At 32.4% G+C, this 25,013-nt stretch overlaps 1 protein-coding gene across 1 annotated transcript in view; it reads right to left on the bottom strand.

Moving 5' to 3' along the window:
• Positions 1–24,682, bottom strand: part of LOC105224180 (uncharacterized) — a 34,562-nt gene extending 9,880 nt beyond the window's left edge. The window contains exon 1 of the mRNA XM_011202184.4: positions 23,763–24,682. Coding sequence (XP_011200486.1) covers positions 23,763–23,952 — 190 coding nt within the window. The 5' untranslated portion in view covers positions 23,953–24,682. The remainder of the gene's footprint in view (positions 1–23,762) is intronic.
• Positions 24,683–25,013: the final 331 nt, after the last annotated feature.

Below are 25,013 nucleotides of genomic sequence, written 5' to 3'. Positions count from 1 at the left end.
CATGAGCTCGAAATCACACGAAACGTAAATGAATAAATTAACTCAATATAAAATCTAATTTAATTAACACTATTTTGAATTATACTAATTTCATTTAGAATATTTTTGATAAAGTTTCGCCTTTTGCGAGTTTAAAATATAATCATAATTCTTAATCACATAATTCTGAAATCTAAACTTTCCACACTCTGCTATTGTTTATATGCGACAAAAACAATTTTTGCATAAAAAATATAAAATTTCTTTCGTTTTCTTATTTTTGCTTTTGTTCACAAACGAAACAGACCAAAGTCCAGTTGAACAGCCAACTACATACATATATACGTATTAAGGCGGGTTCCTTGATACTCTAACAAATTGGTTGGTAGACACCTTTAAGAAAGCCGCTCATTTCATCGGTTTTGTAGGACAATTTGGTCTCTTACGATTTTTTCGTAAACCTAATTACTTAAAAGATATTTGTTTCTCGTAGTTGGAAGCGGAATACAAATTTTTCTAACTGATATTCGTAGTAATAAAAAAATATAAATTCATTCGGAGGGCGGACCTCCTCGTTACAGAGAAAAGCATATACTATATGTACTTGGAGTGGCTTTCTTTGAGGTGTCTACCAATTTTTCCGGGTATCAAGCGCAAAAGATATTTGTTTGTTTTTTTACCCACCCTAATACATATTTATTTCCTTCTATTTATAATAAAATTAAGATCTTCCGTCTAGCAACTGTGTTTTTATGAATTGCTAATTTCGCTAAAATGTGTGTTTCTTTATTTTATTTGACTTTCGGTTTCAAATAAAAAAGAAAGGAAAACATAAACTTGCTGCGAATGAAATTTTATTTTGAGTCTATTTTATGCAATCATTCATATACCATTTACCATACCTATATTCGACTAACATATGTACAAATATTTAAATATATGTATATGCGAGTTATGCAATCGAAAGTTAAATATTGAATTAAAATTATTATTAAAAAGAAAAAAACAAAACATAAACAAATATGTATTGTTTGCCTGCGAGCCAGTTTGTCATTTTGCAAGTCATCATGTCTTAAACGTAGTTTTCAGTTTTTGCTTTAAGCGGATGATATTCAGGTATTAGTCATTTTTATGACCAATTCTTTAAAATTTTAAATTTTTTTTTTGAGAGCTTAATTTATTTATCGTGATGATAAACCGCTAAAGAGTTATTAAAAAATTCTTAAAAGAAATGATTTATGTTACCTTAAAATTATCTTCAGCATCCTGATAAAATGTTATATTTATATTACAAGTATATTTTTTTATACTCTTGCAACATGTCCAATGTTTTGTTCACCTAGCGATCATATGTATCACCAGAATTGGCCAATAGGAAGGGTGTAGTGTTCCAGCAGGACAACGCCAGACCACACACTTCGTTGATGACTCGTCAGAAGCTACGGGAGCTCGGATAGGAGGTTTTATCGCATCCACCATATAGGCCGAACATAGCGCCAAGTGATTACAACCTGTTCCTGTCCATGGCAAAAGCCTTTATTGGTGTAAAGTTGAACTCAAAAGAAGCTTGTGAAAAGTGGCTGTCCGAGTTCTTTGCTAATAAGGAGAGAGGCTTCTCCGAGGGCGGTATTATGAAATTTCCGTCTAGATGGAAACAGATTATCGAACGAAACGGCGCATATTTGAACTAAATCCGTTCACTGTAACACTTTTTATAAAGCATTGAATACAGAGCAAAAAAGCGGAAGGGAGATATTTGACAACCTCATACAATTAAAATTCATAAAAACTCCTCTCTCAATAATGGTGTATCCCATACACCTGATACAAAAATTTTCGAACTTCCGGATGACTTTATACCGTAGACATCATTCAATATGTGCATTATATCAATGAAAATAAGAGAGCGCGTCTTACGGATTTTAATACGCAGTGTATCTATGTACCTAAAATAAATAAAAGTGGGCGAAAACTTTAGCTAGCCCCGATATAAGTATTATTAGAATTATTAAAATCTGGCTGACTTTACTCCTTAAGATTGGTAATTTAATGTGAGGTACCTTAATGAAACATAGAAAGCTTTTTTGTAGTAAGTGGGATGTTAATAGTATGTGTTTATGACAAAAAAATTACTATCGGGTCAATACTACCCAACTCACATATTTTCCTAAAGGAATTTCTCGGACTTTGATTCTTGCAAGTTGGAAGAGTATGAAATGTTCGGTTACACACGTAAGACAGGACGTTGTTGATGGAAACATTTATATTCTCAACATAAGCGTAGAAAAGTTGGTTCTTTAAATGAAAATTGAAATGAATTAGTGTCATACAATTTACATGAAACACCACAAAAAATTTGAAAAATCTCTCCTTTTCAATTCCACTAGAATTAAAATTTATTTTGGGAAATTATTATTTTTACAAAAAAGTGTTAAATGTTTTCAAGTACCATAATCTCAAAAATCTTTAATTTTTATTTGGGAAATTTTCAACTTACAACCTTAAAGCCATACTTCTGCTATTTTATAATTAATCAAGGTCACCTGATATTTGCATAAAAAAACAAAAATATAATTTGTAACAAAGAAATGTTATCAAAATATTTTGAAACAATTTCTTGAAAAATATAAACAAATAGCTAATTAGTTGCGAATCTAGAAACAATTTGCATTCTTAAACGGGTTCCAAATTGTTGTTTTTTTTTATTTTTGTTAAGCAGCACATTTTTGCGCAAAACTTTCCGTTACTTTTTTGGCAATAATAAGGTATAAGAATAAATTTTAATTACTTCATTGTCTTAACTTATATAACAAATAAACAAATATTACCTATTTCCAGCTTTAAAATGGGAGTTATGCACTTGGATTCCCTAAATAAATATGTATATATATATAATCGGTAATTATCGAAACCTTATGATACTGTGCACACACATAGTACAAACATAAGTATCAGCACACTCTCAGGCAAACGCAGTTATTTCTTAGCATATGCTAATTAAGTGGCCAATTTGAGAGAACATATGGTCAAACGAGTAATTTTGTATTTTTTTTGTTTTGTACAAAAAAGTATTTATAAACGCATGCAGGTATGCGTAATCAAATGAAAGTGCAAATCGGTGAGTCAGTGTTTGCAATTTTGAAGCAATATATTATAACATAAAATATGTGAATTTTATTTTGTGATTTTTTATTCTAAAAATACATTTGTTTATGTTTCAACGGAAATCAGTTTGCGTCACTTTGATACCGAAAATTAATTGAGTAAATAATGCGATTTATTTCCGAAAATGTATAAAAAATTTAAGACTTTGAGTTTGTTTTTGACATTTTTGAAGTTAGGTTAGTTTAGATTTGAAAAAGATTCTCATATGGGCGGAACTTTTTTGCTTTAGTCAATTCAATTTCGATTTGTATACCCTGTACATGGTATACTGAGGTTACCACGAAGCTCGTAACACCAAAAAGGAAATCTGTGAGACTCTCTAAAATGTATATATGCATCGATATCTCTTCCAGTGTATCATATGGTGGATACCCCACACTTACAGCGTAGTCTTGCCAATGCGGTACAAGTACACTAGAGATGCTCCATTGTTTCCCTGGTGCCTTGCTTCAGACTTTTCCTGAAGTCGTCTTGATCGTGAGCTTGTATCACCACCATACAGTGACCAGTTAGTATTCCCATCCTACAGTTTCTTCTATCGCGTGCCAAGAGGAATTTTGTGTACTTCCAATCTACCGGAAGAGTGTAAAGTAGATGTGAAGTTGCTTGCTTTTGGCATGACTTTCCACTGCTGATCTGCTTACCAAGCCACTTCTGGGCGATAGGCGTTTCGAAGTTACTGCCTTGATTGCTGTCTGCCTACGTAGATATTGAATTGGAATTGTCTGCATGTGCAATAGAACACAGCTCCGTGGCTTTCGCAATAGCAAAGGCCTCAGCTTGAAATATACTATACAGTGGTGGAGCATCCGTTAAAATGTTTAGAGTGTTTCGCGTAGCTAACATACCTTTACGCTAACTATCGTTTTCTATGTTTAGTGAATCTTCTCTCCTAGTTGAAAAGTGGGATCATGTAGTCAGTGTTTGCCAAAGTACTGCTAAGAGATACTACTCTTAAAAAAAGTGGTCTCTCCGAATTTCAATAGTATACCACATACATTGAGAGCTATTTTTTGTAAAAAGTCAACCATAGGTTCTGGGGTCCACATATTCGGTACCTACGGGCTTGAACAGTTTGATTCGATTTGAACAATTTTTTTCATAAGGCGGCATACATACTTCAGAGGCACTATTCGTGCAAAGTTTTATCTCGTTGTATTAATTGCTTCTTGATTTATATACTCTTCTGATTTTATTTACTAGAAAGTGAAAAAATGAATTGAAATTTAAAACAATTATATGAAAAGTAGACGTGATTTTAACCCGATTTCTCTCATTTTCACACTTTAGTAAGGGATTAGAGAAATGTTACCCACAAGATTTTATTAAAGTCGGTTGAGCGAGTTCCGAGGTAGGAGAAAAGGCTTAAAACTCTAGTAAGTCTATATTTCCTATATTCGGTTAATGTAGCCATTTTTAAATAACGATGAAATGATATTTATATAATATGGTATTGTTAAGGTTATTGTTCTTTCTTTGTACATACATATATGAGACAAGAGCTATTTTTGTTTTTGCATTAGTAACCCAAATTTATAATTTGTCACAGAATCGGAACTAGCACTCTATATCTATTTTATTACCAGTCCTCGAGAGTCTCGAAATTATAAGTTTATTACTAAAACCTGAGAAGTAAGCCACAGCTTGAAATCATTGACTGTTATTTATGCAATAACTTAGTTGGACGTCAAATCTTCATCTAGTCTTGAGGTTAAAACTCGGACGAGCAAAAAATTTCATTTTATCTAAAATAGTTCATCTAATAACTGTAAACATTCGGCACTTAATATAATATCATTCAGTATAGCTCAAGTCAACAATGACAATATCACCTGGTTATTGGGCCAAAACTGACTCAGAAAAGTATTTCTTTTTTACATCGTTTCGGTATCACTTACCACAATTTAAGCATAAACAAAATCAAAGAAAGAGCAATATTATAAATATAACCAGAAAACATGAATCAAGACTCTAGCTAATGACCTGTGAGGTACATAATAAACTCAGAATTCAAGGGGAGCTAGAGTTCTATTGAGAAGTAGAACAATTTTATGACGTCACACTAGGGAGTAGCAATAAAAATTGCTTGCTGTACAGTTATTCGAAGTCATTACTATCTAGAATTAATGCTCTCTTCTAGCAACAACAATAATACTCATATTTGCGGTTAATATTCCACATTTATTATAGTTCATAAAAGCACCCATGCTTGAAGTTCAAAAGCGCTAATAGCTCATAACAATCGCTCAAGATAACTCGTACTTATTTAGCACACCGCTCGTGACCATAAGACCAAACAACATAATGATATGTGAACTAAATTAACACTAAACACTTGGAGCGTGACAAAAATGCTAAAAGCCAATCTGTAGCAAATGATAAGTAAATCATGTCTGCTGCGCTAACTCTTTGTAACTTCAAGTGTATGTAAAAGAAAATAAAAATCAAAATTAAAAAAAAAGAAAATACAAAACAGAATACACTTTAAAAATGTGTTTGATTTCAATGACCTTGGCACGGCTGCAATGCCTCTACCAAAGACAATAGTCGCTCACCACCAGTCAAGGCCATGAGTTCAAAGACCAAACAGCAAACAAATTGCACACACACATATAGTACATTCGTAGCCATTAAAAATATAAAATAATGCTATGCAGTTAGCATTTTCGTTTCGAGTGTGTCTACAGAAGTATGTACATATGTCTTTAAATATGCAGGTACGTGTGTGTGCAAAACAAAAATGCTAAAAATCGCTAAACCAAGAATGGTTATATGTAAATTAGCTAACGAAACTCCAACTTTGACTTTGAATTTTTCTTCACCTAAGCTAACAGGCATTTGCAGTAAATTTGTTTGTATGTATATTTGTTTATGCATTTACTGAAGCTGTGCAAATAGGCAAATGTTAAAATGCATATTGATTTTCAAATACCAGTAGAATCATATGTGGGTAATTCCAGACTTCAAGTGATATGTGCTCAAGTGGTTTAAAATAAAAATTCCATAAGTGTGTAAATTAAGCGGTAAAATTATATAACCCAATTTATTATATTTAGACTTTAGTCAAAAATTTTAATTAATTATTAAAATTAATATTTTTCTTTAAACATTTATAATAAGCATTTTTATTTAAAAATTAACTTAATTAATTTAAAAATTTAATTTAAAGTCTTAATTAACAATTAAGTGCATTTAATTAAATATTTTTAATTATGTAAAGAATTTAAGCTTATTTTATTAAAAAAAATGTATAATAATAAATTAACTTAATTAATAAAAAATATAGTTAAAATTTTTATTAACAATTAAGTGCAATTAATTCATAATTTTAAGTTATGTAATTAATTTAATTAATGAATTTTAGTTATGTAATTAATAAAAATAGTTAAAAAATTTAATTGAAAGTTTTAATTAACAATTAAGTGCATTTAATTAAATATTTTTAATTAGGTAATTAATTTAAGCTTATTTTAATAAAAAAAATGTACAATAATAAATTAACTTAATTAATAAAAAATATAGCTAAAATTTTTATTAACAATTAAGTGCAATTAATTCATAATTTTTAATTATGTAATTAATAATTTTTAGTTGTGTAATTAATAAAAATAGTTTAACAAAAAAATAGATAATAATTATTTCCAACCAGAAATTTTACTTCAAAAATTAAGTTAATAAATTATCATTATATAATTATAAGTTATAAGTATTATTTAGTTAAAAATAATCAGTTATTGTACCTAAATTATCAATTTAATTTATTTATTTACATTTTATTATTAATTTTACAACTTAGTATTTTTATTTGAAAGCTTCTAATATAACCAATATTAATAAATTGAAAACTAGTAAATACTTTAATATAAAAAACTAAGTTAATTATTACGTTAATGGCCAGAATAATGTTAAAAAAATTAAATTAATTAATTAAAATTAATATTTGTATTCAAAAGTTTGGTTAATGACAATTGGTACTTTAAGGAATTAAATTAATTTTTAATTTAAAAAAATTAAATAATTTTTTCATATTGTTCACTTTATTTAAATGAGTTAATTATACGTAAATTACCAAATTAAAATAATTAACTGCAACTTAAAATTAATTTTAGAGCTAATTATTAATAGAAAGCTATTAATTAGTTAAAGAAAATAAAGTAATTAATTTAATTTAAAAATTAAATTTAAAAATTAAAATTAAATTAATAATTTAATTAAAACAAATTAATTAATTAATTAAAATTAATGTTTGTAATTAAAACCTTTGTTAATGGCAATTAATATTTTACGGAATTAATTAAATTTCCTATTTATTTTTAAAATATACTTAATAAAATTATTAAATTAAATTAATTAATTAATTGAAATATTATCTTTTCAACTTAATTATTTAAATTATGTTAATTTATTAACATTTTATAATTATAATTAATAACTTTGCTTCCGCCGTTTTTTGTAAATTTAAGGCTTTATTGTATAAAAACGGTCCAAAAGTGTTTTCCCTTATTCCCTCAAAAAGCAATGCTTAATTAACACACGAAATGCTTTATGATCCATTTTTTGTAAACTAACACAAGTTGCTTTACAAAAATTCTATATTTTTGTTAATACCTAATAGAAATCATATAGATGGTAGTAGTAGAGTAATAGTATTATCTATGTATGTATCAGCCTCAGTAAAGCGTGGACGGGCCCCAGTCGCACTTTTCTTGGAATTAAAAAAGAAAAGCAAAATTTCCCGCAAATGTAGAGAATTCGGCTCAAAAAGTGACATTTTCAGTTGAGAATAAGTTTCGGATGCAAACAGATATCTACAAATATTTGGTTGGGTTAATGTTGACACAAATGTCCAAGATCGATATATGTACATAAAACGATTTAATCGATTTAATCGACCAGTGCTTGACCCTAATAAAATTAAAATAAAAGTGCTCGCTTAAGAAATTATTTGTTTTAGTTATTAATAATTATTTGTTTAACTATTTAATTATTTTATTAAAATACTTGTAATCTAAATCTACTCTCCGATACTACTTCTTATACTGCCTTGACGTTGATGCATACTCTAACACCGCTTACGCATTACTATTTCAAATTAACACTTTCAGTTCCTGATCTTTCGTAAAGTAATTAACGCAATCATGCATATATAATTAACAACAAATACTGGAAACTTTCATATAACAAAATATTTGCACTTCATAAAGCTTAGTGAATTATCAAACAGTTACGATTGGCTAAATATTAGAACAACAAAAAGTGGAAAAACCGATGACTAATAAATGCTTGGCTAATTGAAGAAGTATTCGAGCTATAAAAGGAATTTCGTATATAGTAGACATAAATATAATACATTGATCATTAAGCGAGGCTGATAATATAAATATTTGTTTGGCATCACTTGAGTGCACTAAAGCGCATAAGTTCATTACAATCCGCTAAAATAAGGAAAATTTGCCTAGTCAGATTAACAACCAGTTGTAAAAAATATTTTTGTTATTTCCCTTGGACCAAAAAAAACTGCCCACTATAACTATTATAAAGAAATAGATACTATACTAAACTGTTAAAAGCTTCTAAAAGCGCGATAAATTAGTAACTAAATAATTCGATTCATTATCTGTGCGTTTTAACCTCCAAAACAATATTAACGTTTCACAATATGCCTATGTGTCCACTAACCTCTTTCCCTTCCCACTTGTATTCAATACGTAATGACTTCCTACCCTAAGTATTATATGTACATACCATTATACATATTTGACTTATACCAGTTGTTTGTTCGATACATTACTCTAATAGCTTCTCTAAGCTACATCTTATGTAATAGTTTAATAAATAAAATGTTAAAAATTGCATAAAACCACTATTTAAATCTCAATAATTTTTTCAATCAATTTTTCTTGCAATTTTTGCTTATCTTCCATTTTAATATTCTGCGAGCGGTCAGTTAACCGCATAACGTAAGCAATCAGCAACAAACTGAGTGAAACTGAATGAACTACAAATGTCAAGTCAGCGAAACTTAGTTGCATGCAAAGCGGAATCGTGTGTAATTAAAGTGTATTTATATAAAATTTGAACATCTGTATGGAAATATATACAATTTTATAAAGTTTTTCTTAACTTTTTTACACAAGTTGGTTATGAATATACACATATGTAATATATTCCATTGCTGCCTTTTGCAGTTGATATAACATTTTGTTTAATTTATTTATTTTCTGTTTTTATTTTAATTTTGTTTTCTTACTCAATAGCTGATAGCAATCACAAGTCTCACCACTGACCTTTATTGAAGTTTGATTTCAATGAAAATTCAATGAAACTGAATGTGTAATTATTGCTTTTGTTGTTATTTGTAAATATTTGTAATATAACAGTATTGTTAGCAATATTGTTAACATAACAGTTGTTGGACAAACAAAAAACTGACAAATCGACAGTAATAAATTTTATTTCTGAGAAAATTTTCCGCCCGTAATAATAGTATGTACCTTCATAGGTATATATGTACATATAGTCACCCAAAATGCAAAATAACGTAACATCATTTTTCATTAGTTAACAGGCGAAGGAAAAAGGTTATAATAGAAACCACTCGTATTGAAACAAAATTTGAGTTTTGGTTATAAAATGGTTATATATTGCTTATATCGGACAGCGAAAGCTAAATATTTTATGCCACATACGAGGTATGACAATTAAGTAATGAGACTGATTCCATAAAAACCGTATATTTGAAAATTATTCTACAACTCTGCCATCCCCTTCAAAGTAGTCCCCTTGAGCAGCTATACAGCGATTCCAGCGCGTTTTCCATGCTTCGTAACATTTCTGGAACGCTTCGACTGGGATGTCCGCGAGTACCCTCGTCACGGCCGCCTGGATGTCCGTAATCGACTCAAAATGGGTTCCTTTGACCACCGATTTTGTTTTAGGAAACAAAAAAAGTCACAGGGTGACATGTCGGGCGAATAAGGCGGCTGTTGCAACACGGCGATCCCTTTAGAGGCCAAATACTGGGACACGCTGAAGGCGGTGTGGCACGGCGCGTTGTCGTGATGAAGGATCCAGTTACGAGCGATGTCTGGGCGCACCCTGTTGACTCATTTTCGCAATCTTTCGAGTACTTGGCAATAGTAGACTTGATTCACAGTTTTCCCCGGTGGAACGAATTCTTTGTGGACGATTCCACGGCTATCAAAAAAGGCAATAATCATCGTTTTCACCTTCGACTTGCTCATGCGAGCTTTTTTCGGGCGAGGGGCGCGCGGAGACAACCATTGTGAAAATCGAAACACCTGGGCACGACTAAGAGCTCTATCACAATACACTCTTACAATTGTTGGCGTACGTTTCAAGATCACAGGGTTACCACAAGCGCGGTACTTAATTACTCAATTGTCAAACCTCGGACATACATATGTAATCTGAGGTATTAGATCGTTAACAATAAAAAACTAAGTTTCGATTTTTTTGATAATATGTTATCTTGTATTTTAGCCGACGATATGTATGTATATCTACATTTTACATATATTTTTATTAACTCATTGTATACCTTTACTAAATTTTATTTTTTGTTTATTAACAAGTTTGCATTTAAATATTTTGAACTTAGCTGTAATTTTCTCGGTCTCACGATCACTCGTTTAGAATAGTTTGCACCATTATTTTTAACTTTTTTTTGGCACTTGAGCAGCAGTCTAAGTTACTTGAAAGGTTATGTTTAATTTAATAAAATCAAAATGTAATAAAAATACAGAATTAAACTTAATAGTACATATTCTATTATATTCAAATCTGTGCTGTAAACTAAAATATATTAAATTCAAATGGTATTAATTTAAAACGCCTATTTCAGATCCTATCTCTTCTAAAAAAATGTTGCGAGTAATTGCCAACGACAATCAGATTGTCATCGAAATTTTCCTGCCTGAAGAAATTGCCCAAAATATTGACTTAAATCAAAGAAATTCACATCTATACAACATTATACTAATATATCAGGAATTATTAACGATGTTGAAGCTGTGTCACTTTCAGAGTAACTCACAATTTTTATCTCACCCTCTTTCCTGCAATCATTACCTGCTGATCTCTAACAGTGACTAACAGTGATTGACATCTTTACCCAAATTTTCAGGTTCAAGACCAATTCTACTAGTGGTTATATGAAATGATCCATATTTGAAAACACAAAACAAAAGAGTCCCCTGAACAATACAGGTGCAATCGTATTCATACTCGTAATACTAGTCCATCTGACGAACTCAAAAAGCATATTTTAGGAAAAAGGCTGAATACCCAAGGTATTAAAAACGAAAGCTTGGATAAAACCAAGGTACCAAGGATCGATGAACGATCAGAAGAAGTAGGTGCACCGTATAATAAGTTCCGACGCAGACAAGATATGGAATATATTAAAATCTAAGGCTATTATAAAGAAATAAAATTTCTTTTTGTATTAAATTTAAGGCATTTTTAACATAGTTAGAATGATCCGAATGAGGTCAAATATGCACAGTTTTGATCGATAATTTCCCTATAGACAGAACCTGTCACACGATTTTTATAAGTTACTATAAGTAGAGATATCTTGGCTTCAGATCCGGATTATGAACCTGAACCTCCCAACCAATCATCCAGAACTTCTGGCGACTCACTATGTGTGTGTCCTGGCAGACAATTCTTCTTCTAATTACCAAAGCTGTTCGCTTTTGGACGATTTTTTCCTTTCTTCAAACGTATCAATCGTTGACAATACATTCTTTCTCAATCAACACCGAAACAAACGCTAACCAGCACAGAAAAATATTGCAGCATGAAAGTGGAACATTTCGAAACTAAGTACTTCAAAATTAATCTCCTCAATAGACAACCAGAACCCATTTAGCACCCACATAATTGCAAGAAAAATTGTCGAGCATACAATGCTTAATATAGCAAGACCCTGACAAAACTCAAATATAAAGCACATGCCTGTGCCTTTGCATATCCAACACGAGATGCAGGCGCGGCATAAAAAGAGCTGAAGCACTCCATCAATGATAGCAAAAAAACATAAATGGGTGGAACTATGCGGGACATTAACTAAATAAACCGCTGCCACAATGGATCACATCGTAAACACACTCTTCCCAACATACGAAAAAAGGGCTGGGGGTCCAGAACAGACTCTAAGATGCCCGTAAATCCCACAGTTTACCCTCGAAGAGCTGCAACTAGCTACAGGCAAGTTCAACGCCAACAAATCACCCAGCCCGGACGGGATACCAGCCAAAATCCTGAAAATAATCGCTGCAGAGAAACCGATAGTACTATTGAACATGTACAATGTCCGCCTTGAGGCCGGAATATCCTCTGAACCCTGGAAAAAGCAACGGAAGGTTCTAATCAGTAAGGCAAAAGGAGATCCCAACTTGCCATCAACATACTAGCCATTATGCATGCTTGACACAGCAAGAAAGCTCTTTGAATGGCTGCTTAAGCTTCACTGGAAGTCTGCAGACTTGAAGCGCCTATCCAAAGCTGGAGTACTCTCCCCTAGACAACTCGTATTTTGACCCGGCAGACCAACTCTAGGGGCTATAGAACACGTCATTGAAAATTTGGTAACAGAAAACTTCGTACCAAACTAGCGAAAGATCACAACACATCGTACTTAATGGCTACGCGGAGATTTTTAGTGACCTGAAAGTGGCAAATACCGTTGCAGTGACGGTAATGATGCGAAAGTCATTTTCCAAAGCCAACAAAAGGCGAATTTATAGTTTGGCCGTAGCAGACAAATCAACATAGTAGATGTACTTTAGATCCCCTGTCACCATTTGCTTTACAAGACGATCGGACTCGATGATTTCCAATACTTTAGCGTTATCTTCGTCAATTGGCCTTTCAAAGCATGGTATCGAAGAAGAGCTTTAAAATATAGCATATTTTCTCAAACGATACTGAGTGAAGTTATCACAAAGCGGCCTGAAAACGTTTTTTAAGAAGAAATCTTAGCTTTCCAACACTTTATGTGTAATCCGATCGCACTTATACATTAAGAGATAGGAGTTACTGAAGCGTTTTATTGAAAAACTAATAAATTTCTGTTTACTATATCTTAAAATACTTAAATATATATTTACTTAAATAGTATAATATATTAAAATCAATGAGAAAAATTACATAACTTGTATTTTAAAGAGCAACCATCTGAAAAAAAAACTTTTAAAAACGTATGAATATGTTTAAAGAGACAATGCAATCAACGTAAGAGGCACTTAAGTGATTTTAACCTCAAAACGCACTTGTATGAGTGATTTTCCAAAAATTTCGCTTTTTCATTCACTTAATTTACACACTTCAGCAAAAATAAACAAAAAAGTGCATTCAATAATAACAAATAAATTTGCAAATCAAAACATGCAAAATTTTGGGTAAGCTTTTGCAAAAACCAGCCATTTCTTGCTACATCAAATTACAGACCTTAACCCATTAACGCCACGCCGCCAGCGTATACAACATGCAAATATCGAATTTGTGCCGTCAAATTAATTTATACAGTTGTCTTGTTGTGGCTGGCATTAGGTTTAAATTAGTTTTGTAAGCATAACCGTCAATTTCGATTTGTTGCGCCGTCATGCGCACAACCACATCCACGTTTCGTGATTACAGTATATCAGTTTAAAGCAGCGCTGCCGCGAACGGTGTTGTATTGAGGTATTGATTACCGCATTTTATATTGCTTTGTGTCCGTCGCATATTCGCCGTTGCGCAGACGACTCGTTTTTGGCGGCGCGGCTAACGTGCGCATGCGCAAACCGATTTTTTCTCATTAATATATACTTTGTATTTGCGTGTGTATTTGTAGATTTGTTGTGTTTGCCGCAACCCATTTTCGCATAAGCCACATAACTAACTGATGGCTCGCCTGCATATTCCATTTATTTTGTATTTTTATTTTGTTTGTTTGCTTTTTTTCAATTTTGCTTTAGCTTCTTTTACTACACTTTAAAGCCTTTCGAAAATATGTATTTGATTACACATTCGTAACCAAATTTGATTACATAATTTACCGGTTGCACCTTTACTTTGAAATTTCTTGTGCTATTCGTGCGGATATGCAGTTATATGCCAGCAATTAAGTAACGGGTGGAACGCGTGTAAGTTAAAGTAATTTTCAGCAAATATAAAACATTAAAAATATTTCTCAAAACAAAATTATTTAAATATTTAAAAAATCAAGGTACCAATGTTTTTTTTTTTAGAATTCATAAACCTTTCGGAAAAGTAGCCGCTAATGGGTTAAAATACAGCTAATACAATTTTTTTATATGCACCACCCTGTATTTGTTTATTTTTGCTACACACTTTTTGCTGTTACGGCATTTTTTTGACAGTCTATCACGCCGCATGTGATTAGTTTTCAATTTTCTCAAATTTGTTAGGTTATTAAGAAATTTAAATGCGCTTAATCACATATATACACACATATATTTGGCGCTATAAACAGTTTAAATCCAGTTTTTAATCAAATAATTGAAGTATTAATTAAAAGGTATTTCTAAAAACTATCAAAAGTTAAGCTTGCGTCAGAATGACAGCAAATTGCAAAGCCAATAACGGTATCAGTGTACAATAATTAATTTAAAATACGAGTTTTAACTTAAAGTAATCACACTCAATTCAAGTAAGACTATTAATCTAAAGCAAAAATAATTAAAATATAAAGCTGTTTCTTATGATTACCCAAAAACAAGAAAAAACGTTAAATTGAATTGCACAGAAGCTATAATTGTAAAAACACTTTTCTAAGAACTTGGTTTTGATCGATCAGCTTGTACGGCAGCTATATGATATAGTGGTCCACTTCAAACAATTTCTTCTTAGATTGTATACTTATCACAAATAATGATATATGCCAAATTTTGGAGGATATCTTATCAAATAGAAAGGTTTTTCATACAAGAGCTTGATTCTGGTCGTTCTCTTGCATGGCTGCTACATATAGTATATCCAATAGTTGTAAGATCTTAACAATATTTTTTCGGGATTATAGCATTACTTTGGACAATACTCTATGCCAGATTTAGTGGAGATATATCGTAAAAAAAATGTTTTTCGTACAAGGCTTGATTTTGATTCATAAGTTTGTATGACAGCTATATGCTATAGTGCTCCGATCAAAACTTGTTTCTCGGAGATTGGATTATTGCCTAGAGTAATATTACCAAATTTTGTCAAATTAAATAATATTTCAAAAATCTTGTCTTGAAAGTAATATTACCAAATTTTGTCAAATCAAAGAGTTCTCCATACAATGACTTGATTTTGTCAGTTTTTATGTCAGTTTTATGCTATAGAAGTCCGTCCTGAACAATTTGTTTAGATATTATATCGCTGCCTTTGAGAATTGTTTGTCTTCAATATCGTGAAGATAGGTTATCAAATGAAAAACGTTTTTCTATAACCACTTCATTTTTATTGTTTAGTTTGTATGACAGATGTATACATAATATAGTGGTCCAATGCCGACGGTTCCCAAGATTGGTGTTTGCATAATTTCAGATCTTAATCTTTAAAACTGAGGCACTAGTTCGCAGACAGATGGACCTGCAAACAAACATAGCTAAATCGACTCAGAACATTACGCTGATCATTTATACATATATACTTAAGGTCTTCGAGATTTCATTCTGGATAAAGCTAATACTCGTATAACCTGTTCTGAGTGATAGAGCTTCCGAACACCTTTGCAATGTACAGAGCTATAAGGTTGCCGTATCAAGTCGCTTTGTGATCAAATCCGCAATATGGTAACCTCAAATTCATTAAGTCACTTGCATTACTAAGTTTGGTTCTGAACAAATCCTCTGATTACTATAAGAATAAATCTTCTGATTACTATTTTACAGATTACTATATTTTACAAATAGTTATGGACGTTTTCCATCAACATAATTCTCAAGTTAAGGTATCTATCGATTATTCCGAACGGATCATGTGAAGATTCAATCTTTGACTATTGGTAAACAATCTCTTTACCATTAGTTTTCTCGAGTCTTTTGAACCTCGCAGTAAAGGTTGAGATGATTGTACTCGTACCCCTCAATGAAATTTGAAAAAAGTGATAATCGTATACTCAAGCCAGTGTGGTTCAGGTTCCATCGACATAATGTATAGCTTATGCCTAAATAGCACGAAAACAGCTACCACGGAGGATAATGTGACAAAAGCCCACGATCTCGTATTGAGAAGACATCAATAAAAAGATCGGTTGATGCTGACCAAGCGCAATACGAAGCGGTTTGCGTCAACCAAGGAAAAGTTCAAAGGGTGGCCTCCTGCGGCGAACCTGTTTCAAAACAGACAAAACTTTCAGTTCCTTCAAATTTTGTCCCACTGTATTTGTTTCTCAACTTGATAAAGCCAGTCGCCACGAAGACAAACTTTGCAAACCTCTAAGCGCCTATTTTTCTGACGAGTTAAGGAAGTTAGAGCGTTACTTTGTCAAGTATATTGAACTAAAAGGAGGCGTTGTTGAAGAAAAATTGTCAGAAAGTTTCTGTTTTTGTTGGTTAAGTACTTATCGGACCACCCTCGCTTATATATTCGGTATAGAACTGACTGTCCACAAATTTTTTTAACTCATTTGTGTCTACATCTCAACACATATTTATTTTAACTACAAACTATTTTCCGACACAGTCAATTTAATATGCAAAATTATCGCGATAAAAAACACCATTCACCCCTAATAGCTTTTTAGATGCCGTGGCCAATGGAGAAAGGCCAAGAGGTGAAACATTTTTACGCTTCATTGCCTCATTTTTCCGACATAACTTCATTTCCAAAACACTCGTATGCTTGTCGGCTTTGTTTTGCCTTGTTTATTAGTTCAAAAATTTGGTGACCCCTAAACTTTCACTATTAACAAGCGCATAAATGAAGAAAATAAGAGGGAGACAAAAATGTGAAAATATTACGTGAGATCCCAAAGGCGAAGTTAAAATCGTACAACAATAATTCCAGCGCATCCGCAGCAGCACAACGAAGTACAAGTGCAACCGTAACCAACAAGCGCTTGTACTACTTCACCTCGTTGGTGTCACGATGTGTTCGCAAAATGCTCTGCCTACAATGATTGCAGTTAAATCAAAACCACCATCAGCCGACAATGGTTGTTGAAGCAGAGGTTATTGCAGCAAGCAAATCGGAGTAGGAGGGTGCTTGAGCATGGGCGCCGAAGCTGATAGCGGTATAACACTACGCCCTACAGCGTCGCGTGCACTGGCAAAATTTTCACAGACGCTAGCTTTTTTAGAGTGCCTGCTTTGATCTTCCTCTCAGTGGCACTTTCTGTTTGCCTCGCTTTGGACTTTTAAAATAAATCAAGTCAATTTGGAATTTTTAAGATGTCGTGTGATGGGAGCATTGTTAATTACCACAACAGAAAATAAACATTAACTGTGGTTTTTGCTAGTAAACAGTAAGCGATTTCTCACGATCTTTTAACAACTCGTATATTTAATCGATATTTATGAACAACAAAGGAAATGTACCCAGAAAGAAAGTTTTTATATCAAAAAGAGTGTAGAAAATTTTAAGACAAGCTTGAAGCTTACTCCAAAAAAATATTGCTCATAGATAATTAGCTATTAACCCTACCTATAACGGAACGAAAAGGTCCACAGATTTTTACTCCCAACTTTCTTAAAAAAATTTCACTATAAATGTATATAAATATTCGAATAAAAGCCACCCAATCACCGAACCAAACAGCCATAATCGCTTCCCATATCAGACAGCCTAAACCAACAGCTGGAATATCGAATTTACTACCTTATATCTATACTAAAGAGATTTCTGAAACGAATTACGAATCTTCCTTACAAGTCTTCTTTATTTACTTTCGGTTGATTGTAAGAAATCAGCCAAAAAGAAATATATAATATGATATCTAATGAAACCCAAAAAGACTTAATAGCGCAATAAACTTTAATAATTACTTTTTGAAAGACCTTCTCCCTCAATCGGCTAAAATCTGGGAATTTTCTGAAGTAATGCTCAATGCAAGTCTTGCTGATTGGGTTCTAATGTTTTGAAAGCTCGGGACAGCTGATAGTACATATAAGGGATACTAAAGCAAGTCAGGCTTTTCACCATCTTTTCCAGCTAACTATAGTACTGAAGACCCAAAAGACATGAAATGAAGGTATGTTATTTATTATACCAGATTATTTCTTTGTGTAATCTCCTAATTAGCTGATGAGCTTCCTGATAGAAAGACCGTCACTATTTTCCCGATTTAAATTTGGATCCTGTTATCGTTCAAAAAACTTATTTTACAGATCATCTAACCGAGGTCTATTAAGTTTATATTAGTTTCGAACCCGGCCATTTGAATAATTAGTGGAATCTCAGGAATGAATATAAAAGATTATCGCAATTTCATTCCAGCTAATAAAGATGAAGTTCGGTTTCCTACTATCTTTCAAAACTTCTCACATCATCATCCGGCTATCACTTTCTTGCTCTTCTTCAGATTTCCTCATGGGTAGCAACAATCTAAAATCGCGCTTGCGTTTTAACTGTCATTTCATTTTATTACTTTTTTGAACTTGATTGAATATTGCGTGTTTTACTGTTGCACACATCAGGTTGAATTACCGCTTTTACGCAAAGTTGTTTTTCCAGTTTTTGTTGGTTTCGTGTGTACATAATTGACATTTGATTCCTAGCATTATCACATCATTCAACCGTTAAATTTCGATTTCATTTCGATTTGTTTCATAGTCTATCGATATTATGTGTCGTATTAAAGCTTTCTTTTTTGGATTCAGTAACAGTTGTTATTTCATTGATTTTACGCTTCAGCGATTAGTAATAGACTCTACTTGAAATCAAGCGCGCTAGCGGTATTTAATACTGTTTTAAGCCCCTTGTACGAAACATACTTAATATTGAAGGAAGGATTTTTAGACCGGTGTGATCTTTTTGATAGGTAGAAGTATTAATGGGATTAGATTAAATGTCATATAGACACGGTCAGTATTAACAATGTTTTTAAAGGAAGTCTATATACTACAATACCGAACATATGGTCTGTTCTCCTTATAAATCGTATTGCTAGTAACGTGTAAAATATTATTTTCATAAAACATTGGATGTTGTGGAAAGTTTTGGCTGAAAGTTTTGCATTCGCAAAAGAAAAGTCTCAAAATTTTGTCATCTTATAGTGATCTTTGCACTAATACTGACTTCTATTTCACCTGAAGTAATAGTGTTTTTAATAAATTTCGTGGTTGATAAGGTCTCAATGGAGAATGGAGTCATGTGTAAAAAATAACGCAAATAAGGAAAGTTCTCTGAGCGCCATTTACTTGAAAATGGCCAGAAACGAATCTTTCACCTATGACTCAAGCAGCTCACGACTTCCGGTGTTAGACCAAGTATCCTCTGGGTAGCCAAAGAACATTCGTTTGAAGGCGAGCTAGGGTGAGAAGGCGAAACATCCCCTCCCCAGGGTTGTGCGTTGGGCTTGGGATCCGCCACATAAAACACGACACTACCAGTGAAAAAAAGAAAACAGCCTCAGATGAGAGACCCCTCCTTTTGATGACGGCCACTGCAAACGTATTAAGAATTACGATTTAAAAGCATGCACCCGGAATGCCCGGTCCCTTAATTGGGAAGATGCCGCTGCAAAGGTTGTTGATGTCCGCGTTAGAGTAAAGGCTGACATCACAGCCGTGCAAGAAATGCGATGGACGGAACTAGGACTGCGACGAGTAGGTTCTTCTGGCATTTACTACAGTGGCCATATCAAGAATGGTATAGAGACTCCATCGCCGAGGACTGGCATTCACCCCAGTGGATGATCGGAGAGAAAGGTTCTGCGAAAGCTTTGTGGTCCTTCAAGCTTTGGTAACAGTGAATATCGCATTCTATTCAACGTATTACCCTCCGGGGGAAGCAAAGGAACAGGTAGACCACCACTCCGTGAGAAAGAGTAAGTAAAAAAGGACCTGGCTACACTTGGAATCTCCCATTGGTGTCAGACAACGAAAAGGAAGAACGACTGGCGCGCTGTTTTAAACTCGTCTATAACCGCGTAAGCTATAAGCTGTGTCTACGCCAATAAAGAAGAAGAAGGTATCAATGGTTCCTGTAGCATCCAATGGTTTACAAGAAGTGAATGATTTTTTGCGGTTTGATCTTTTCATATCAGTACTTTATATTTGAAAATGTTAAAATTTGCTTGTCTATTGTGTTTTTTTTTTTTTTTTTTTTGAATGAAGGATAATATCTTTTAAATAAGTTATTTCTACCTCTTTGGGTCATTCGTCAAATAAATTATTCTTCGTTCAGAAAATAAGAATTCAGGTCATATATGTATAATCTTTAACTTGGCACATCATAACCCTCTTTGCATTGTTTTTGATGGCAAATCAGGTTAATATTTCATCTCATTTGTTTACGATTTTTGCCCAAAAATAAACTCACGTATATTTGGCGCATTTAAAGGTCAGATTATCGCAAAATTTCAATGGAAGTTTGGCATAAAAAAATACAAAACGTGACGAACGGAAAACCAAACTACAACAAATAAATCTCATTGCAGCTTTTAGCGCAAAATTTGTGGATTGTGGGCGACCAAGCAGACAAGTTCAGTAATTCAGTAATTATTATGCGTGGAAAATTAGTTTACCTAAAATTTTGCGCGAAAAATGTTTTTATTTTATTTTATTTTTGTTTTTAGCTGCAAAATATTTGTTTGAGATTTTATCTTTTTTGCTTCGTTTTTCATTTCCTTTTCTAATGTACCTATAAGGTCTATTTTTTCCATTTTTTTTTCTTTTTTGCAATTTTTTCTTTTTTTTTGGGTATTGTGTGGGTGTTTGAATTTGCTTTTTGATGTTTATTATTTATTTTTCGTATTTTAATTGTCGCGCCGTCGGAAACTTCCATGCCGGCAAGCGATGAAGGTCAGCTCTCGTGAGACGTGACATTGAAATGAGGAATATGGCACAGCAGTAATAGCTTATAGATTTGTATCTGTATACAATGGTGCAATTGTTATTTTTATTATTTACTTATTGGCATATATATTTTTATTTTAACGCGCTTTTTTGTTATTGTTTCTAAGGCTAATTACTCAAAATGAGGTGAAGTGGGTTAACTGATTTATCACTGATCACTTTGTGATGACTTATATGAACACATAATGGTACATATTGTTGTATAACCTACTTTTATTTATAAAACCTTCGAATGTTCGCGCAAAATTTAAAATAAATCAACACGTTTTTCAAAAAGTCAAAAAATTGCATATCACATTCTACGAAATTCGGAAATGTAGCTATAATTAATGAAATCCCGTTATAATAAACACCAAGTTAAACAGGAAAAACTTATGAATATTTCATTATAACAAATAGTGTCAGTAAACTCTATCAGCTGCCTTCGAAAACATACGCACTCCTCTACTGAAAGTAATGCAAGTTCTACTACCGAGTAATACTACAAACATACATATGACTAACTCTGATATTTTCTACATCTTAGCAATGCGCATAAATTTACATAAACAAAACTAGCATAAGAGAGCAAACTATTATAAATGAGGTGCCATATGAATGAATGTTTTGGAAATACCAAAACAGACGTAAAATGAATGAAGTAGGAATTTCAAGCAGCTGATCTAAGATGTATGTAGAAATATGCAAATAATATTGTGGAACCTAGCACCTGAAGTAATTATTAAATTATTGTAGGAATTACTCTTTCCTAAGTATATGAGTTCCACAGGGATCCTGAAGAGCCTTAATTTCAATAAAATGTTAACTAGAAACACAGCAAATGTTTAAGCACATGCATCTGGAAGTTCTTGTCTAAATCTATTAAAGTCTATGAAGTGAAGTAGCAAGTCTTCAAAAACAAGAAAACAACACTAAGATTCTTACAACACAAGAGATATTATGCACAAAAAAAAACCAACAAAAGGTCAAAAATTTTTGAAGATATTATATAAAACGCCGAGTTCTCTAAAGGCTTTTCCGACTCTCTTCAGTGTATAATAACTTCCTACTGAGTACAAAACATAGGTAGAAACAAACGACATGCTAGAATAGTAATGTTATAAATGATATGATATCTCTCGCTCCGACTATTAATAAGTTTCGTTCTGGTTTAATTCCGTATGGACCGTCTGCCGGAAGTAACGAACAAAAGCGGGCAACTTATGCATATAGGAGAAAAATTGTCGCTGTGAAAACTTGGTTTTGAGTTTCTTATCCATCTACTCTCTACTATTACTCTATTACTCTCTTTTCCTGCCTATGAAATGATTTTTTTCTACACAAATCATGCCTCAAGAAAAGCTTGTGGAAAACAACTGATTCAGTTTTTTGCTAAGGACGAGGGTTTCTTTGAGAGCGGTTATTACGACGCGTAGTTAAGCTTCATCGGATCATTCTAACTAGGCTTATTTAAACTCGTGACGGTCGCAACAAAGTATTCGATGAATAAACAAGCATGTGTTGTCGATTGGGACTCGGAACGGCATAGATGTTAATGTGAAAATCAAATTACATCATAGTTTCCCTTTCTACTCATATGATTTACACGAAGTTTTAGATAAGATCTCCGCAAAATCACTGAGTTTAACTATGCTGACTGTATCGCACCAGAATTCCAATAGCAAACCATAAAAAATAGTCATACTTTGGATGAAAAATGTATAAAAAATAGCCCTACTTTGGATGAAAACTTCATAAAATAACTGAAAAGGTTAGTTCACACATTTGAAAAGAAACCTATAGTAAGGAGTTTCGAAAACAAGCGATCTTCACAGTTACTTCAAATGATCAGACGTAATCTTTAATTATTGGCAATGCAAAAAATAGGAAATTTTGGTGAGGAGTGGATATTCGAAATATATCACCGTCAGCCACAATTATGAAGTGTAGTGAAAGCTTTATTAAACGGACGTGTTATTAAACAAACTCTCTATTAAGAAGGCATTTCCTTTAACCATGCACATTGACCTGCCTCAACATTCTTTTATGTTTATTAAGCACATCTATTAAACGAACAATTTTATTAATCGCACAGAAAGGCTGGTCCCACCAGTGCCCACTTATGGAAAATTTCACTGCATTATATATTGCCGCTTTAGAAAACAGAGAACCAATCTTTAAGATACCATGATATCAGCGATGTGGATTACGAACTCCCAAATTTAGTAGATATTTGTTTAAAAAGAAGGAAAAAGCATGAAAACATACTATTTTAGAAAGCCACCTTTAACAAGCATTGCCGCTTTGACTCAACTGACTCTCAAACGATAATTTTTTTATGGATAAAAAGTTTAAGCTGCCTTGCCACACAATACGGTATTTTTCATAACTTATCCAAGTTTTTTCTTTTAACAAATTATTCCACAACAGTTAAAATTTTTCTTCCGAAAAAGATACTTCTTTTTCAAACCACCTTCAACAATTGCGCAGGTGCACTTAACAACGAACAGTACCAAATACATAAATAATGCATATTAGATTACTTTAACTGTAATTTAATTCACACACGCACACCCGACGACGACAAACCAAAGTCGACTCACTCACCTTCGCCAATTTCAATATCCGCGTCGCTCTGCTGGAATTTGCCCGGTCCGGTGGTGGCGGCCGCCGCTGCCGCCGCCTGATTTGTATCCGATTGTACGCCGCGTACACTGCCATAACCGTAAAAATCGCCGAACAACATCAAGGCTAACGCGGTGAAGATCATGATACGAAAACGCCAAGCGACATCCATATTTAAGCGCTGTGTTGTTGTTGCTGGTTGTGTTGGTGGGCTAGGGTGAATGTATGCAACGAATTTATTGCACTTGCTGCAACAATGCCTTGCGCTTTAACTGTGTTGCAATTGAGATTTTTTTACACCAAACACTTTTATGAATTGTTTGCAAATTAAATGTAAAAAGAAATTAAAATTGTTTTTGCTTAGTTTTCTTTTCACTGCTAATTTGTCCTATTGCAATTTTAGGTTAATTGCGGTTTTTCTGCTTCTTCTTCTTCTCTCTTTTTTTAACGACTTTGTGGAGCGTCTGAGTGCGCTGGTGTTTTTAGTGTGCGGCACGATCACTCACGTGGTGGGTTAATGAATTCGATGAACCGTTAAGGTAGATGTATATAGATTTATATATGTATATGCATGTATATATATATTTATGGAGTGAACAGATGTTGTGTATTTACATGCGGCGTAAAAATCTTAATGTGAATATCTTTCTTTATGATTCTTTTTATACGACTGTTTTTAATTTTATTGATTTTTTGTTTTATTTGTTTTTAGAAATTTGTAGTTTGTGCACCAAAAACGAAAGTTGTGCATATAATAATTTTAATTTTTATGGCAAATATTTAATTCACACTTGAAATTTGTTGAAGTTTTATTATTCGGTGATTTTATTAAGCTTTAATTTGTATTATTTATTAGCTGATAGTCGAAGAAATTAACACTTTCGAAACAAAAAAAAAAAAAAATAGTTTTTGAAAAATTTTATTAGCAAATTAATTTTTAAGCTTTTCTTAATGTATTATTGTATAAAAATTAATTATTTTGTTTTTTGTATTTAAATTGAATTTTTATTTTTAATATTTTTATTTTATATTTAATTTTTATTGTTTTTTTTTAATTATTTTCAATATTTTCTTCCAAATATTTTTTTTTTTTTAGAAAATATTAGCTGCAGGTTGATTTTTCGCTTTTTTGATTTAAAATTTTATAGAAAAATTTAGTTTTATGTTAATTTCTTTTTCATTTTTTTTTTCTTCAATATTTTCGTCTAAAAAATGTTTTTCTTGCAAAATTAT

This window comes from Bactrocera dorsalis, chromosome 5 (assembly GCF_023373825.1).
Source record: "Bactrocera dorsalis isolate Fly_Bdor chromosome 5, ASM2337382v1, whole genome shotgun sequence".
In the NCBI taxonomy this organism is placed as follows: Eukaryota; Metazoa; Arthropoda; class Insecta; order Diptera; family Tephritidae; genus Bactrocera; species Bactrocera dorsalis.
Note: the sequence above shows the minus strand (reverse complement) of the source record. Positions and strands in the feature narration are given on the sequence as shown.